Source organism: Carica papaya, chromosome 8 (genome assembly GCF_054855325.1).
Source record: "Carica papaya isolate Zhongbai chromosome 8, ASM5485532v1, whole genome shotgun sequence".
Classification (NCBI taxonomy): domain Eukaryota; kingdom Viridiplantae; phylum Streptophyta; class Magnoliopsida; order Brassicales; family Caricaceae; genus Carica; species Carica papaya.
In genome coordinates this window covers 2,125,585-2,144,171 of record NC_142316.1, presented here as the reverse complement: position 1 = coordinate 2,144,171, position 18,587 = coordinate 2,125,585, and the positions used below count along the sequence as shown (strand labels likewise).

The window sequence follows — 18,587 nt, the reverse complement described above, 5'->3', positions numbered from 1 at the left end:
TAAAAAAAATATAATTTGCATAATGAAATAAGAAAATGAAAATTGAATGTTTCGTACCACATGTTAAAACAATGATAACTTTCATGTATCTAATAATATTTAACAAACAAAAGATTTATTTTTATTTTAATAGTTGTTCTTAAGCATTGTTGTTGAACATTAATCATCACCATTACACTTCAAGCACTTCATCTATATTATATTGTGAAAATAAAAAAGTTATTCATAAAGAATCTATAACGAGCATATTGCAATATAATATTTCATGTCTTCAACTAACAATAAGTAGAATGAAGTAGTAAGCATAGAAAAAAGAAACTACAACATCTTATTTTCATTCCATCATCGTCAATAACAATTGTTTATTCATCTTTAAACATTCAGTCAATTTATAAATTTCAGTAGAAATAATTAAAGAGAAACAAATTAGAAGAGAAGGAGAAAGATCTCACTTAAGCTGATTTCATCTGGTTCCCTTCAATCCGTTATTTCTCATTCTCCAAATCAGAATCCCTTTTCCTCAAATTTCTTCCCAATGTTTTCTCATTGGTTCTCTCTATCTTTACTTTATCTAATAGCTTACTTCTTCTAAAGTTAGTAATTTTTCACATCGTTATTCTTCCCACCCTCCCTGTCTATCTCTTTTCGGACTTTTCTCCCTTTCTTAACATTCAAATCTTAATATATTCCCAATTTAATTCAGTTAAAGAAAATAAAACAATTATGTATAAGAAAAAACTTGAATCTCCTCAATGTTTATTCCATCACCCGCAACGGTGATGGGAATGGAAAGGAGCATGTTAGTTGTGGAAGAGGAAAGGAGAAAGAAAGAGAGAGTCGACAGTTCTTTTTTTATTTTTAATTTTTAATTTTTATTATCTCAAAAAATAATTAAAAATAAAAATATAATTTATATTTTAAATATTACGTGATATTCTATATATAAATATATTAAATTAAAAATAATCATAATTTGTTATTACATACATGACAAATCAATTATGTCGTGAAGTAAATCATAAAATTTTTAAAAGTAATTTTAAGTATTGTAAAATGGTACAAAAAGATCATGTATACATACGTAGTATAACTATATATATATATATATATATATGAGATTTTAAATAAAAATATTTTTGTTTATTATTAAAACTCATTCTCATTTTTCATCCAAGTAAGAATAGATCGGAAGGAAACTCCTGCTCTCGACCATAATTAACCCCCGAAACTCCTACTCCTCCACCTGACACTCTTCACTTTTGAAAACCCCAACGCGTCCCTAAAGGAGTTCTTTTTCTCTTCGGTTTAGAGAGAGAGAGAGAGAGAGAGGAGTTTTTCTTCTTCCTCCGATGGCGTGCATAAAGGGGGTAAGCAGATCGGCATCGGTCGCACTCGCGCCGGACGCGCCGTACATGGCCGCGGGGACGATGGCCGGGGCTGTGGATCTGTCCTTTAGTTCATCTGCCAACCTCGAGATCTTCAAACTCGACTTTCAGTCAGACGATCTTGAACTCCCTATTGTCGGAGAGTCTCCGAGTTCAGAGCGTTTCAATCGCCTTGCCTGGGGAAGAAATGGATCCGGCTCCGACGATTTCTCCCTTGGCCTCATTGCTGGCGGCCTTGTCGATGGTAACATCGATATGTGGAACCCTCTCGCTCTGATCCGGTAATAATTCTTCCCTTTTTGTTTCGTTAATTATGTTATTTTGATTTTATTTGTGTTCGGTTGATGTAATTTGGATCGAACTGTGTTGAATTGTGCGTGAGATTTGAGTTTAGGAATGAAAATGTGAGGGGAATTATTGGATTTGGAAGTTTTATATGGTTGGTTGGCAGGCAGTGGACTGTGTTTGGGAACTGAGAACCGTGCTGTGATTTGATTCATTCGAATTGAAGAGGAGGCTGGACTTCTATATAATATTTTAGATGGTTTTTCGGTGGTACACATTTTAGTATGATCTGATTGGGTTTCATTTTCATTTCATTCACCTTTCTAGGAGTTTGGGTTTTGTTTAACGTTGAAAAGGATGGGGAAATGAAGAGGAAAAAGAATCATAGATTTGGATATATAATGGATAAATTGAGAGAAAAATGATAATTTTATACATTTGGGATGTATAACGATTACCTAGTGGAAATTGTATTTCAAAATCCCCGAAGCTGGGTGGTTTTTAAATAAAGAAATTTATGTTGGAACGTTGGGATAGTCTGTGTGAGGGAAGAAGGAAGTTTGAAACTTTTTTGGCCTAGTTTACTATCTTGTACTGGTTACTCAATTTTAAATTTGGGGAGGCTTAATTATTAGTTGGACAAAGAAGAATAGTGTTAGGATTTCTCATTTTTCTGAAAAATTATATACTTCATCTCTTACTGTTGTGGATATCTCTTCGATTCCTACATTTTTCTGCACGAATTTTTTTGTTTATATAGATATTCAGATCTGGATTTTTGGGGTACCATTTTGGTTAATTTTTGATACATCCGAATTCTTTTGGCAGAGATATCTTTGGTGATTGGTTATGCTGGAATTTTCTTAAAAATTATAACTTTGGTGCTTAGATGAGATCAAATTTTTTAAATATATTTATTGTTTTTTCAACAAATTATATTGTATTAGGTAAGTTCTTACTAAAAAATCTGTGTAGTGAGAGCTAGGAGGATGTAGCAATTGATTAAATGGGCATCTTTTTCATGTTTGTTCATGTGTTTTACATGCCATTGCATATACCTTAGTGCATGCAGTTTTTTTTTTGAGATAAAAGAGAAAGACACAAAGGTACCAAGGGAGAACCACCCGAAAACAAAGTAATTACAAGTCGATCATGATGTAACAAAATAATTATCTTAGTGCGTGAAGTTAAATGGTCCTCATGGAGATGTTGGCCGCCTTTGTAGGTTTGGTAGTTTGTGAACGCATGAAGGGTATGCTTCCAATTAAGAAAGAGAATATGATTTATTTTTGTTCTCTCAGTTCTTATGATTTTATACTGATCACTCAAGATAAATCTATATGATCTTCCCTTCATGTTCAGATATTGTTGTCCTTACTATATGTAAATAATTTGTATACAGGTTGGCATCCCCTTGGTGTTTTTTAATATAATTCATACTTATATTTTTTTTTGAAAGATATTGTTGTTCCTACTATTATTTTCTGAGTCGGTTTTGTAAGTTGATGTTTGTTTGATTTAGCATAAAGTTGGAAAATCTTCGTAGCATCATCTTTTAGGTGGTGTAACTTTTGATCTACGGTTTTGGAACTTTATATGCTTTCTGTGCACATGCGAAGTTATTCTCTTGGTGAAGGTCTAATTCAAGTCAGTTTGATGTTTTCAGTTCTCAAGCAAGTGAAAATGCTCTTGTTGGACACCTTTCGAGGCATAAAGGCCCTGTAAGTATCTCTACTGGCACTGCATAATATTGATTATTTCAGTGTGTCTTTCATCTCTTTATCATTTGGTAATTTCTTATGTATTTCCTTCCTCTTTCTCTATTTCAGGTTCGTGGTCTTGAATTTAATACCATAGCACCAAATTTACTTGCATCTGGGGCTGATGATGGTGAAATCTGCATTTGGGATTTGGCAAAACCTTCAGAACCTTCTCATTTTCCACCACTAAAGGTTCGTTCTCGATATAAAACTTCATGTTTCCATCTGTGGCTTACTGTTGCATATTGATATTGGAATTTTTTTAAAGCTCCAAGTAAGATCTTCATAGTGGCAAGATTTAACCTGTATTAATTTTTTCCTCGAGTCTCATAAAGTGAAGGAGCGTTAAGCTGTTGCACATTTAGGTTGAGGATGGTATACACACAATGATCAGCCTTTCTTCCATTGTAGTGCTCCATATGGCAAAAGTACTTGATTAGTGTTTGTTTAGGAGAAGTGAAGGCAATTTTTTTTTCCTTTGGTCTTTTGCTTTTCAGGAGTCTCTTTTTAGGTTTCTAGAGTTATTCTCCAGTTTAATGTATCTTGAATTGTGTCATACGAATCATGTGTATTTCTACCATGTAATGATTTCGTCTTTTGCTTTTGGGGAGTCTCTTTTTAGGTTTCTAGATTTATTCTCCAGTTTAATGTGTCTTCAATTGTGTCATATGTGTGGTGTATATTTCGCCATGTAACCATTTGTAATGGACTCTTAACTTTTTCTTTTTGAAATAAGTAACAGATTCTTAACATCCAGAATAAAACAAGATTTTTGCTAGTTGAATGAATTTAGTAGGTCTGTCTTCTGTTTCTGTATTTTTAAATGATTGAGTGTTAAAATATGAGATTTCTATGAATTGAGGGATGCCACATTGTGGATAGAATTTTAACTAATTTATTGGTAGAGTTGTTGTGATTGAACTTCAGAAGTTGTATCTAGATTGAAGTAGTAGCGTTATATAAACAAGAGGTGCCTTGTGAGCGTCTCTTACAACCTCCTGCAATCACCATCCAATTCAATAGAAGTTCATTGGGAACAACTTAACAGGCTTCACTGACTACAGCAGTTAGTCCATCTGGTTCAAAACATTAGGGAAGTTCTTTTGATTTATACTTGAAATGTATATGATCTCTCAACCATTTTTATCAGGTGTTTCATAGGTAAGATGCATTATCAGGTTTTGATGGAATAATCTTTATTAAGATATATAGAAAGTTTTTTAATTTTCAATTTTCCAGTCATAATATGTGATATATGTTGACATCCTTGGTAATGATGGGGTTTCTTTTATCTCTGAGTCTTTTAAGATGAATATTTCAATTGATTAAGGTTCGAGTCTTTTGAGTAGTTAAAGTTGTAAGGTCTTTCCCTTTTCCTTTTCCTTTTCCTTTTGAGTAGTCTTGGTATCTTTTTCTTGTTAACATGTTGGGTTCTCTCTCTCTCTCTCGCCTCTCGCTTTATATTTTTTCTTTTGTATTTTCTTAATTTCCAGCAATACTGAGTTGCTTTGCAGGGTAGTGGTTCTGCTTCCCAAGGTGAAATTTCTTTTCTCTCTTGGAATAGCAAGGTTCAGCATATATTGGCATCAACTTCCTATAATGGAACAACTGGTGAGAAAGAATGTTTTCTTTGTTTAATTTTTGACTGTTATTTTCAGTTTCCCTTAAGCAAGAGGTATTCAAACAATAGATCTTAATGTTGAAAATTGGTTCTTTCGTTAATCATCAGTGGTGTGGGACTTGAAGAAGCAAAAGCCAGTCATAAGGTAAGTGTCTTGCTCTTTCTTGTGCAGGTTTTGTGCTTGTTACTGCTTCATACTATCTGATATAAGATCTGGCAATTATATATACCATGAGATGATGTGGCTTTTTTTATCCATTGACAGTTTTGCAGATTCAGTCAGAAGGCGATGCTCTGTTTTGCAGTGGAATCCTGATGTTGCCACTCAACTAATTGTTGCATCAGATGAAGATAGTTCTCCTTCTCTAAGGGTAATGACATTTTGATGATGATGTTTCTAGGTGATTTGAACTTTGCTAATTGTATTTATTTATAATGGTATTTCAAATCAGCTTTGGGATATGAGGAATGTGATTTCCCCAGTTAAGGAGTTTGTCGGCCACACTAGAGGTATTAACATTGTTCGACTTATTTTTATTTCAGTGTGTTGGAATAATCCCTGTTCCATTTTTTCTCTCTTTCTCACTTCTCTCTCTTCATACCTATTCACTTCATGAGGTTTCTCCATTTTCAATTCTATATTTATTCTTTAAATGCTCTGTCAGAATTAGTTTTTACTTCTTGTGTTATTGCATGCTTGATTTTGCTCCTGTATGTGATGGATTATAGTCCGCATTCATATGGGTTAATAATGTGCTTGCAATGGAAGATATCAGTAGAGCCAGTACATATCTATCCAATTTCAAGTCTGTTTATCTTTATAATTTATGGTCCTCATTCATTTTGGTAATAATGTTTTTGAGATGGAAAGATTTCCCAGTTGAAAAGTTTTTGTGGCATTAATTTCTGCATTTACACGAGTCTATGGTGAGGGTGAAACTTTTGCGTCAGTGCTGAAAACCAAACTGAACTGATTTTTTAGGCAATTTGTATTAGGTTTAGTGTTTGGTTTTTAAGAAATCACTATCTTGTGTATCAAGTTTTGGTATTGAGATCAGAAAAGCAAAATTTTCCGCAGTTCACTTTGTAGAATACTTCCTCTGTTTCTCGTGTCAAACATGATCAGAATACCAATACTTTCGGCAGTTCAGTCCTAGAATATTCCCTCCGTTTCTTGTGTCAAACCAAAGGTAGCTACCTCCCCCTACTATCAGAATTGTGATTCTTCCTATCTTACCAGAAAAAAATCACTGGTTGTAATCTACCATCCCTCCAAGACTCACTTGACACTTGGTGGATACTGGGCAACGTTCTCCTTGCTCTTTCTAAATTGCAAACCATTTGTTACTGGGTGTGGTCGATTGTTGTCTTCTTCCTATCTTTAAATTGATGAAAATATTTAGAACCAAAATCAGCTGCTCTCATTTGGTTTTCACTTGCTACCAGGTAAACCAATTGGTGATTCTTTAGTGCTTCTATTATCTATTTATTTTTGACCCTTTTGGCACATAAAGTTATTCCACCAATTTAACATTATGCAGAGACTGAAGGGAGATTTTTAGTAACATTAGTTTCACTAGCCTTTTTTGTGAGATCCAATCCGGTTAGATAGGTTAATGTAATGCTACAAAAATATGGCTAATTATGTGCTCTCTTAAGAATTGAATTGGGTCAATTGGATTCTTTTTGATTGTCATGCACCTCAAATTCACTTGTTTTTATTTTTTTGACCCGGTTTGGCATTGTTTCACAATTTTTTGGATTTTTGGTAATTTGCTTTTGGTCAATAACTTGGTTTACTGGATTTACACCTTTTATTATGCAATTAGAGTATATTGCAGATGTTTTTATTCTATATATATCTTGTGCCCCCTCTATAGATCTTGGTTTATGAGTGTGTTCTGGCTCTGGCTCCTATTCTGCTTCTCCTCCTGTCTTTTGGTGCTTATTTTTTCTCTGTCAGTTACATGTTTTGATTTTTCTGGGGCTTGGATTGCCAAGCAAATGGCTCATGCTGCTTATATTTCTAATTGTTATCTTAATTGCATGTCTTGCACCAGGTGTGATTGCAATGTCATGGTGTCCCAATGACAGCTCTTATCTGCTTACCTGTGCCAAAGATAATCGGACAATATGCTGGGACACGGTTACTGGAGAGGTAAATGAACATTGACATTTCTATAAGCTAATTTTGTAGTAATATCCCCATCTCATATCTGACGTCCACTCACTTGTATAAAGCAGTGTTGTAATTGGTGTATCTGTTCAAACTATCCTTCCATGAACTGACACTGCTTTATTTTTAATTTGCTGCAGATTGTTTGTGAATTACCAGCTGGTACGAACTGGAATTTTGATGTGCACTGGTACTCAAAGATACCTGGGGTCATATCAGCATCTTCATTTGATGGGAAAATTGGCATTTACAACATTGAGGTACTCTGTTTTGTATGAATTTCTTTTCTTAAGTTCATTATGGTATCTATAATTTCCCGTAGAAATAATGGAGAAAGTCCAGCTAGGAAAATAAAGGGAACCTTTCGAGTGAAGGAAGTAGGTGAATGCATTATCATTTTCTCACGAAGATCAGCTAGTTTCGTTGTTTTTCTTTAGTTTTTAAACATGGGCAATGTTCCAAGATAAAGATCAAAGAGTGTTGAAAGATGGATATAACGCTTTCCCATACCACCTGTGCATTGTTGATTTTTATACCTTTACGACAATATATTTCCTGATCTTCTATCTTGGCATTTATGTGGACAGTTTCTAGTGATAAGCAAGCCCTAGTTTGGCTAGAAGCTAAAGCAAAAAAATATTATACCCATTGCAAGTAGTTTGTTATGTCATATTTTGGAGGTAGAAATGATCAGAATGTTGACAAAGAAAAATATTTTGTTAATGAGTTTTCATGTTTATTCTTTTTCAGGGTTGCAGCAGGTATGGTGTTGGGGAGAACTATTCTAATGCAGGTAATAGTCCTTAATAACATTCATCTTGTATAGTGATGATGGGGTTCACTCTCAGTCTGGTGGACTTTAGTTTGCTTGTGGTTCAATATTTGATGCTTTAAAGTAAAGCTTTTCCTATGCTGTGGTTGTATGGGCCAGATGAACTGAAATAAGAGTGTGGATAACAGCAAACTGTTATTTATTCGAGGACTATCATTCCTTAATCTCTGTGTCCATGCTGGTTATTTACCTGTGGATAATGTTGTCATCCTTTAGATTGAGCCCCCTGAGGGGGTAGGCTAACAGAATTGGGTCATGGTTTGCCAAAAATTTCTCGAACTTATGTTTTTTTGGTTAGTCTTTAGATTTTCTGGTATCCTATTTTGCATGTGTTCTCTCTTTCTCTCTCTCTCTCTCTCTCTCTCTCTCTCTCCCTCCCTCTCTCTCTGTATTCTCAAATAGTGAAGGATAATTTGGAGGAGTTCTCCATACATGCAATCTTTTCTGTGCAGCACCTCTCAGAGCCCCAAAATGGTATAAGCGTACAGTTGGTGCTTCTTTTGGCTTTGGAGGGAAGCTTGTTTCCTTTCAGCCCAGGTCATCTGGAGCAGGTGCTTCTGGTGGTGCTTCAGAGGTAAGTGTATTGTTGTTGTTGTTATTACTAATATTACTACTACTGTTCTTTATTATTATTATAATTATTACTTGATATTATGTTTAGTTAATATTCTCCTTGATTCATATTTCAGGTTTTTGTACATAACTTGGTGACTGAAGAAAGTTTGGTGGATCGCTCTTCTGAATTTGAAGTTGCTATACATCATGGAGAAAGGTCTTCATTGAGGATTCTATGTGAAACGAAATCTCAAGAGTCTGAGTATGTTATCTATATAGCCAAAAGAGTTATTTCTTTTATCTTGTACTCCGTATGACAAATTTATCCTATTTTCATGTCATCTTGTGCAATCTAATCAGAAATGAGGATGACAAAGAAACATGGAGCTTTTTAAAGGTCATGTTTGAAGATGACGGGACAGCAAGGACAAAGTTGCTCACGCACCTGGGTTTTACCATGCCTGCTGAAGAAAAAGAGACAGTACAAGAACCTCTTTCTTCGGAAATAAATGCTATAAGACTTGATGATACAGTGGCAGATAGTAAAGTGGAATACGGGACTAACAAAGAAGCCTCTGTGTTTACCTTGGATAATGGGGAAGATTTCTTTAACAACCTTCCTAGTCCCAAAGCAGATACACCAGTATCAACTTCTGCTGATAACTTTGTTGCTGGAGATTCTCTTCCTACTGCAGATGAGGTTGTAGAAGAATCAAATGAACAGGAGGAAAGTGCTGATTCATCATTTGAGGAAGCTGTTCAACGTGCATTGGTTGTGGGAGATTACAAGGGAGCAGTTGCTCAGTGCATCTCAGCAAATAAAATGGCTGATGCTTTAGTTATTGCCCATGTTGGTGGCGCTTCATTATGGGAGAGTACACGTGATCAATATCTGAAGATGAGTCGTTCACCTTACTTGAAGGTAGCTTTGAATATCAAATCTGATTTTTTCAAAGAAGTGCAGTTTTTGATTGTTTTGCTATGTTATGAACATTGGTGCACACACTAGGTGATGAATATTGATGCATCGCACTAGGTATTTACTTTTTTTCCGAAGAAGTGTTAGGTAGATTTTTTTAATTGCTTTCCTGCTGCATATTATGTAATAATTGTCAATGATACTGTTCTATTTTAAACTCCTCTACTAAGCTTGTTTTCTGTTTTTAGGTTGTTTCTGCAATGGTGAAGAATGATCTGATGAGCCTTGTTAATACAAGGCCTCTGAAACTCTGGAAAGAAACACTTGCTCTTCTATGTACGGTGAGTATCTTAGCGGAAGGGTGAAATATTTCTTACCTTAGAAATGAGTAACAGATGATTCAGCATTCATTGTTTTGTTAAATGTTTAAATCTTTCCCGTTCCCTTGGTTGTATTTAATGAATTTAATATTACCTTCTCAGTTTTTTAAATCCTAAGCATTCATGCAATAGGTAACTGTAACCTTACTGTTGGCAGTTTAGAAGATTTTGGGATTGTCATGGATCACTTGATTGAAATGTAAATGCATTGTACATGGGTGGTACCCCTTTGGTACCGATGTTTATAATTTATACTATACATCTATGTTTTCTCAAAAAAAAAAAAATTTTACTGTTGGCAGTGACATTCAACTTGTATTGATATTTGTTAAAATAATGTGATTTATTTTGGATATTTATTTTTTCTCTAAATTGCTGGTATGATCCATGTAATGGATAACCTGACTATCTATTTTTGTTAGATGTTATGTAACCTGGTTGGCCCTTATTTGGGTTTTTCTGTTTTTGTAATAGTTATATATGCTATTGCAAGTGCTGATGTGATTACATACATAAGAAATGGTTAAAATAACATAGGATGGAGTACTCTGAAATTAATTAAAAACTTTTTGTGCAATTGATAGTATGTTACTAATTTGTTGGAAAAACAGTTTGCACAGAGAGAAGAATGGACAATTCTCTGTGACACACTGGCTGCAAGGTTGATGGCTGCTAGTAATACTCTGGCAGCAACGCTTTGTTATATATGTGCTGGAAATATTGATAAAACAGTGGAAATTTGGTCAAGGAGCCTTGCAACCGAGCACGAAGGCAAGTCTTACGTTGACCTTCTTCAGGTTAGTTTGCAACTTTTGAAGTTCATCTTTCCAAAATAGTATCATCAGGCAAGAATCCAACCGTGTCCAATTTGTTAGGATTTGATGGAGAAGACTATTGTTCTTGCTTTGGCAACCGGTCAGAAAAAATTCAGTGCATCTTTATGCAAACTTGTTGAGAAATATGCTGAAATTTTGGCCAGTCAGGGTCTTTTAACAACTGCAATGGAGTATTTGAAACTTTTGGGGTCTGATGAATTGTCACCTGAACTTGTGATCTTAAGGGATCGAATTGCTCTCTCTACAGAACCTGGTATGCTTATAATGATGGCTTCTATTACTTTTACTAAAATTTCTGGTCTAATTGGTGAGGTTTTGAAGAGGTTTTATTGCTTCGTTGGATAGTTGCTTTTTAAGGTTTTCACCTTTTGTTTTCATTATAATTAATCATGTTCAAGCTATGCACCATTCCCATTTGGTTTCATAGTGAAGAGAAACCAATACCGATTTTGTTGGGTGAAGACTAGTAAAACAATGCGTTCCCTGATTAATATCCCTCTGGTCTCATTAACATATTGTTTTTAAGTCTGTCTCTTTCTATTTCTGCATATGGGAAGTTAAAAATTCATCATATAATAATTTTCAGAAATTAAAATAAAAAAGAGAGTCTCATAATAATTTTTAAATCTTTTATATTAGATAATCTAGCATCCTTATGCATATATATATATTTAAAAAATCTAGTATCCTTGTGCATAAAGATAATTAACTTGGTCTTTTGTGGTTGAACTCTCTGAATTTCTACCACATTCTCCATAGGTCCTCTTATCTCTTTCTTCTCCGAGCTGATAATTGTAGGGACCACTCATAATAACGAACTTGCAAAATGAATATTTTTTTTTTGAAAGAAAAAGTTAGAATAAAATTAAAATGGCACCAAAGGGGGTACTGCCCGTATACAAAGGAATTTACAGAGACGTAAGGGTATCAATGACATCTCCAAAACCTTCATCCCTAATAATGTCATGCCCCAATATACAAGACCCAAAATACTTAAACCACCTATCTCTAAGTTTGTGTCTATCAACTTCTACACCCTCAAATTTCTTTCCAAATGACCTAAAAAATAGTCAAAGGAATAATTTTTACAATATGCTTTGTGGAGTGAATCCCATCCCATGCCCAAACTTCTGTCATCACCGAACCTGAAGAGACCCAAACAATACCCAGTAAGTTATAAATCATACACCACAACTCATACACCACCGGGCAGCTAAAGGAGGAGGTGGCAGCAGGGCTCCTCTGCCTCCCTGCACATAAAACAGCAATTTGGCAAGCCCTTTTTTGTAATCAGTCAAGAGTCAGAATGCGTTCCTGGCAAGCCTGCCAGCCAAATGGATATGTTTATCATTTAGAGATTCATTGTTCCTGACTCATAATTCACTTCAATTGTTATTTAAACAAGTCAAAATCTTGTTTTGGTCTGAGCGGGGATAGTATTTCTCTTCTGCATGTTCATGGAGAGTTTTGAAAAATTGAAACATCTTAAAGATAGATAGAGAGGTAGGAATTAATCAAATGAACTACACTCCAGGTATGTTAAGAGTTCATTGATGAGAAGAGGTTGGGAAAAGCCCAGTTCCTACAGTGATGAATATAAACACAATTGAAATTCTTGAGGAGTTATACATTTGTGTATTGATAACATAGATCATTCACTATTTTTGGTTTAAATGAAATAGACAAACCAGAGGACATGTTTATATGTAGGTATCTGCACCCTTGAATGTTGGGCCATGTCTTCAATAGTGATGCAACAGTTTTTGGTGCCTCTCAATGCAGTGCTTGTAACAAAAATGATTGTGACAATTCCTCATTTAAATGGCTCTTTTGTTTTTGTTAGACTCTTAATTCTTCTCAAGCATCTAGCTATCGTCCAAAATGTTCTTTTTATTGCTGCAATTTTGGTGCTAGCTGATGTTGTTACTACTGGTGCAGAAAAAGAAACTAATACTGTGGCTTTTGACAATTCTCAATCACAAAGCTCTCAGATATATTATCAGGTTTATGGTCTTGCATTCTGTCGTATGTAATCTTCTTTGAATTTTATTTGGTTAGTTTTGTAAACTATCTTTTCTGGTCAGGAGTCAGCATCATCACAGTTGCCACAGAGTGTTCCTGGTAGTCCATATGAGGATAACTATCAGCAACCTTTTAATTCAACCTATGCAGGTGGGTATACTCCTCCGACATCATATCTGACTCAACAGCCACGTACCATGTTTATACCCCCCCAGCCTCAGCCGGTTCCTCAGGTATTTTGCACTCCTAGATTCTTTTAATAGAGTTCCTAAAGGTTTTCTGGTATTTGTTACTGGTTGAATCTGATTGGTCCGCTTGTGTGTTCGGGCTTCATACGAAGTTTGTAGGCTTGTGATTAGTCTTTGTAGGGTGTAGTTTAGTCTATGGTGTGGGATATGGGTGAGTGGGATTTCCTGCAACAAATTCCTGTGTGGACCATGCTTAACGAATCTATATATATATATATATATATATATTGAAATATAAAATATGAATTGTATTGATATAGGCATCAAGGGGATGCTGCGCACGTATAAAATTTACAGATGTCAACAAGTTCGGCTAAATCCTCTTTTTAGAGCAAAGAGGATGACCCCGTAACAAAAAACCAAGACTTTGGAACTATCTATTTTTAAGAATATCAAAACCATTTACATCCTCAACCTCATAAAAAACCTTTCTATTTCTCTCATTTCAAACCACCCAGATATATATTTTCAGAAGTAAAGAAGCTGAACATCCAAAGCATTCCCTGTTTTTGCATTTAGAAAATTGAAAATTTCTTTAGTTCTCCTTTATGCAAGTATTAGCCTTTGATCATCTTCTGATAATTTTTTAACGTAGGATAAGGTTGTTTCTGTTAATATGAAATATGCCTTTTTTGTGCATTGATTTATTTTGCTTTCATTTTCTCCGTAGGCAAATTTTGTCCCTGCTCCTGCTCCTGCTCCTGCTCCAGCTCCTGCTCCTGTTAGCACTCAGTCAACCATGAGAACAACCTTTGTTCCTTCAACTCCCCCGGGGCTGAGAAATGCTGATCAGTATCAGCAGCCGACTTTGGGTTCTCAGTTATATCCTGTCCGTATATCTACATTTTCTTTCCTATTGGACGATATGAATATCTTGCTCTCACTGTATGCTGAAATATTTTGCATTTCTGCTCAGGGAACTGCCAAACCTACCTATCCTGTACCGCCTGCACCTGGTTCCCTAGGACCTGTTCCTTCTCAAATCGGCCAAGTTCCTGGTCCTAAAATGCCACAGGTTGTTGCTCCCAGTCCCACACCTGTTGGGTTTATGCCAATGTCTAGTGCAGGGGTTGTTCCAAGACCTGGATTGGGTCCAATGCCATCAATGCAACCAACTAGTCCAACTCAGCCAGCATCTGTGCAACAAAATATTGTGCCTGCAGCTCCACCTCCGACAGTGCAGACTGCTGACACTTCAAATGTTCCGGGTAATTTCTACTTCTCATTGTTTTAGTTAATAGTACATGGAACTTTTTGAATTCATTGTCTTAGGTTTATGCAAGCTGATAGTGACTGTTGACAGGGCACTTCCTAATTTCCTGTAGTCTAATAATATTGCTGCTTTGCTGATAATTTTCTGTAGTCCACCAAAAGCCTGTCATTGCAACATTGACAAGACTTTTCAATGAAACATCGGAAGCACTTGGAGGCTCCCGTGCAAATCCGGCAAAAAAGCGTGAAATAGAAGACAATTCAAAGAAAATAGGTGCCTTGTTTGTCAAACTCAACAGTGGGGACATTTCTAAAAATGCAGCTGATAAGCTTGCCAAGCTTTGTCAAGCTCTGGACAATAATGATTTCAGTACTGCCCTACAAATACAGGTTTAACTTCTAGAAATACAAGATTTATCATCATCATCATCATCATTATTATTATTTTTATGAGTGTATATATGAATGTTGGCAACTGAAAATGGTGTTGTTCTGTTTTGATTTGCTACAGGTGCTTCTTACTACCAGTGAGTGGGATGAATGCAACTTCTGGCTAGCAACCTTAAAGCGAATGATCAAGACAAGACAGAATGTGAGGTGAAATATAAAAAATATCGAGTGTCAAAATCTCATTTTTGGTGTTAATTTCACCTGTGCAGTAAGTCATCTGGGGATGGTGATCGATTTGCACCTTTGGCATACGCTAGAATGACTCCTCTTGATTGCAAAATTTAGAAATCTTAGCCTTTTATCTTCACTTCATACTCTTCTACATGATTTTGGTTTGGCATTAAATTGAATTTTTCTCAGAGGCAGTTAGTAAAGATAGTCTGCAAGACAGTAAGGGGATTCAGTTTTGAGTCATCTTTTTTTTTTTTTTCATGAGTTTGGTATCTTTTTCTGCATGACCCTTGATGTATAATCCAGGTTTCTGATAAGATATCTCAATAACTTAAAAATTTAGATATTGATTTTATATGAAATTTTTTTCTATTTTTGCAAGTTTTTAAATATATATTTTCATCGTAAAAGTATGTATTTTCTCTGTTATTTTTCACAATGAGTTTCAGAAAAGAACCCTCCATCTCTTCACCGCCATTGTTGGATCATTCGAAGCATTATTAACAGAGTCTTGAATTAACCCTTCTCCATTAATAGACTTCTCTGCATCGTCCATTAATGTAACACCTTAATTTTTTATTATTATTAGTATTATTTTATTTTAATTTTTTTTATAAATATAATAATTTATTATATAATAATATATAATTTTAAATCAGTTTAATTTAATTAAATAGAAATAATAATAATAATAATAATAATAAGGGATAAAATTATTTTTAGAATTTAATTGAAAATAATTTAAAAAAAAAGGGTGAAAATTTGAGTTCTGGAAGTATTTTTGAAAAGAAAATTAAAAATTGAGGATCAAAACGTAATTTAAAAAAATTATACCACGTTAGCAGTCCGGTCATCAGTTCCGGCCAACTAGGACACGCCGCGTGTTAGAGACGTTGACGTAGGAGGCCACACGGAAGGGAGCCACGAGGGCGATCCGCGTGTGCGCGATCGAACGGTCGAGATCCGTTCCCGCGCGCTCAGACGGACCAGATCAAAGGCGCGTGCAGATGACCCAGATTGCACGCGTACGAACGACCCAAATTGAATTACGCACGGATGGCCAAGATCGCATCACAATGAACGACCTAAATTCATTCCCTATTTAATCGCGATGGACGGCTCATATTAAAAGCGGAAGGTTATAAATAATCTCATCCACACCCAAACCCTAACCCTAGCCGCCAGAGCTCTCGCCGGAGAAGACAGCCCAGCCACCGGGGAACCGATCGCTGCCACCCACCGCTGCACCGGAGCACGACGGAGCCGCCGTGCCGGGATTCCAAAATTGGCTGAGTACGCCCTGGGTCTGATTTTGAGTTATTTGGGGACATGTGCAAGTACCGTAAGTGTGTTTCAGTTCACAGAAAAAAAAAATTCAGGGAATCTAGGGACTGCCCATAGGCGCAGTGAAAAACCGGTTTTAGACTTCGAATCAAGTAAGGATCTCTCACCCTATTTCCTATCGCGGAATTAAAGTTCAATTGAATGGAAATATCATATTTTTGCAATTAATAGATATGTATAATTAATTAAGGTTGCTAATGGAGTCCGAATCTAATATATTTTTCGGTAAGTTCCTGTTTTATTTATTTTACAGTTTTAAATGCGTTACGGTATGTGGCTTATTTATTCTATGGTTTCAGATGTATGAATCACTGTTTACTTCACTGCTGCTTGGTTTTGTGGATTTAATGTATGCTTGCCTCGTTGAATGCACGTTACTTGTTTAAGTGTTCATGTTTATGTGAGAAGCAGAAAACTAAGAAAAGAATAGAAAAGGGTATATGAATTGATAATGGATAAGTTGACAGCCTCACTAGATATCATGGGAGATGGTGGACGGACTGATTCTATAGGGAACCCTACCGGGAACGTTGTCTCATACCGGACGGGGTATGAAGACTTTAAATATTTTGGCGTCCATACCGGACGGGGTATGGGGACATCCATGGAATTAAGTTGTTAAAGTGAATGATTCATGTGTAGCGGGGACCCCTATGGATCCCCATGGATACTGGTAGGCTGATAAAAGAGGAAAATTGTTGTTTGATGATTGAAATATAAAAGTATAACATGTGCTATGTTACAGAGTGTGTATGATTATATGATATGTATGATCTTATTATTTTCTAAGGGTCGTTTTCATGAATATCACCGAGGTAAGTGGACAGTAAATGATTTTATTATTGATAAATGAATTTGTTAAAAAATTGTGCTCCATTGGTTGTTCTTGTTTTCTACCAACATTTACTTCTGTGACAGTGATATAGTGTGACGTCTTTACTGGGTTAATGTAGCTCATTCTTTACTTAACCATTTCAGATCAAGAGGACTTGGTTCCCGAGCCCATTCCGCTGGAAGACGGCGAGTAGATGCCTAAATATTTTATAATTTTTCTTATAGTATTAATTTCTAGTATTTCTTTTAGCTAACTTATTCTTTCATATGTTTAGTATGTTTTAGCTATTGTGTAAGGGATGTTAACCATAATCTTTTATTTCGCTTATGCACTTAGAATTTTTGTATACATTTTCTTTTTAATTTCTGGGACTGTTACAATTAATCTTTTCCGCAGCTTCTCCTTTGCATCTTTCAGCTTCTTAAACTTTAGAGGAGTTAAACCTACTAAAATGTATCTCCATCTCCAAACAATTCAAAGTGTGAATTCTCGCAATCCATGAAGCTGAAAAATATCCAAATTGTTTGAAAGGTAGAGATTTTAGGCAAGGAGAAGCCTAAGGGGTAAGGAAAGGGGAACCAGCCGCTATTACTAGGTTACTCAATCTTCTGGTTCTTGACCTTTCACCTGTGGATTTGTCATCTTCAGATTCTAAATCTTTGTTTATTTCTTGCTTGATTCTAAATCCTTAATCCTTCTTTAGATTTAATTAAATTTAAAAGTATCAAACTAAAGATTTCAATTATCTGACCAACTCAAGAAAGACTAAAAAGCATGTGCTATATTCTAAAATCTATTATGTAATGAAAAGTTCTACTGTAATTAAAATAGTAGAACGATACCCGCACACGCACACGCACACGCGTAGTAGTCACGTTAAATTTAAATACATAAAATTAATTATTTTTAAGTGCTATTTTATTTTTTAATTTTCAAGCATTTATTTTTAAAAAATTTAGACATTTATATATGTTTTTTAAAAAATTAATAGTAACTCATAGTTTTACATAAAATAATATATAATAATAACAACATAAATTTAAAATATTAAAGAAAAATTTAATTTTTTTTGTATTGTTTATTTTTATTTAATTTAATACCTACTTATATGTATATATTTTTTAAAAATTTAATCTAGTATCTCTCTATTATTAGCTGATAATACTATTAATTTATATAAAATTTGACGCGTTATAACTTCTGATTAATCCAAAAAATGCTACGTCTTCCACAGAAAAAAAAAAGATACTTTAAAAAATCTAACCAATCATATACTTCGATGCTCTATATCTAGCTATTAAATTATGCTTGATTTACCCTAAAATAATATTAAAATAAAATAAACTAAATTAAAAGAATTTTAACTGTTTAGTGCAGAAATTCATATTTTTTAAGCTTAAGTTTATTTTTTATTCAAATTTTTTAAATCATTATTTTGGAATACCAGAATTCAAAAGATTACTTCTCATATCTGAGGTGAGAAGAAAGTCTTTTTGATTATTTTTGAAAACTAAATATTAAAAAGTTGAAAAAAAGAAGTTTTTTTTTTTTTTTAA

At 34.8% G+C, this 18,587-nt stretch overlaps 1 protein-coding gene across 2 annotated transcripts; it reads left to right on the top strand.

The window, feature by feature from the left end:
- The first annotated feature begins 1,167 nt into the window (after nt 1-1,167).
- On the top strand, nt 1,168-15,226 carry LOC110809317 (transducin family protein / WD-40 repeat family protein). Of its 2 annotated transcripts, XM_088208918.1 has the most exons (22): nt 1,169-1,666; nt 3,337-3,391; nt 3,500-3,622; nt 4,945-5,041; nt 5,160-5,196; nt 5,317-5,422; nt 5,504-5,561; nt 7,112-7,209; nt 7,368-7,487; nt 7,978-8,020; nt 8,512-8,633; nt 8,749-8,876; nt 8,975-9,536; nt 9,782-9,874; nt 10,525-10,710; nt 10,789-11,002; nt 12,688-12,752; nt 12,834-13,004; nt 13,690-13,848; nt 13,936-14,227; nt 14,383-14,621; nt 14,743-15,226. In XM_088208918.1, the coding sequence occupies exons 1-22, from the start codon at nt 1,350-1,352 to the stop codon at nt 14,830-14,832; spliced, it is 3,375 nt and encodes a 1,124-aa protein (XP_088065044.1). In that variant the 5' UTR covers nt 1,169-1,349; the 3' UTR covers nt 14,833-15,226. The 2 variants fall into 2 exon arrangements, with proteins under 2 accessions (XP_088065043.1, XP_088065044.1); XM_088208917.1 differs by having other exon boundaries at nt 1,168-1,666; nt 13,690-14,227.
- The last annotated feature ends 3,361 nt before the right edge of the window (nt 15,227-18,587 follow it).

What these genes read in the sequence shown, in the direction of transcription:
- LOC110809317 (XM_088208917.1), top strand. Translation starts at nt 1,350, where the DNA reads ATGGCGTGCATAAAGGGGGTAAGCAGATCGGCATCGGTCGCACTCGCG. An exon ending in CTTACGTTGACCTTCTTCAG is followed by an intron (nt 10,711 to 10,788) that starts GTTAGTTTGCAA and finishes CCAATTTGTTAG; the next exon opens with GATTTGATGGAGAAGACTAT. An exon ending in TGCTCTCTCTACAGAACCTG is followed by an intron (nt 11,003 to 12,687) that starts GTATGCTTATAA and finishes CTACTGGTGCAG; the next exon opens with AAAAAGAAACTAATACTGTG.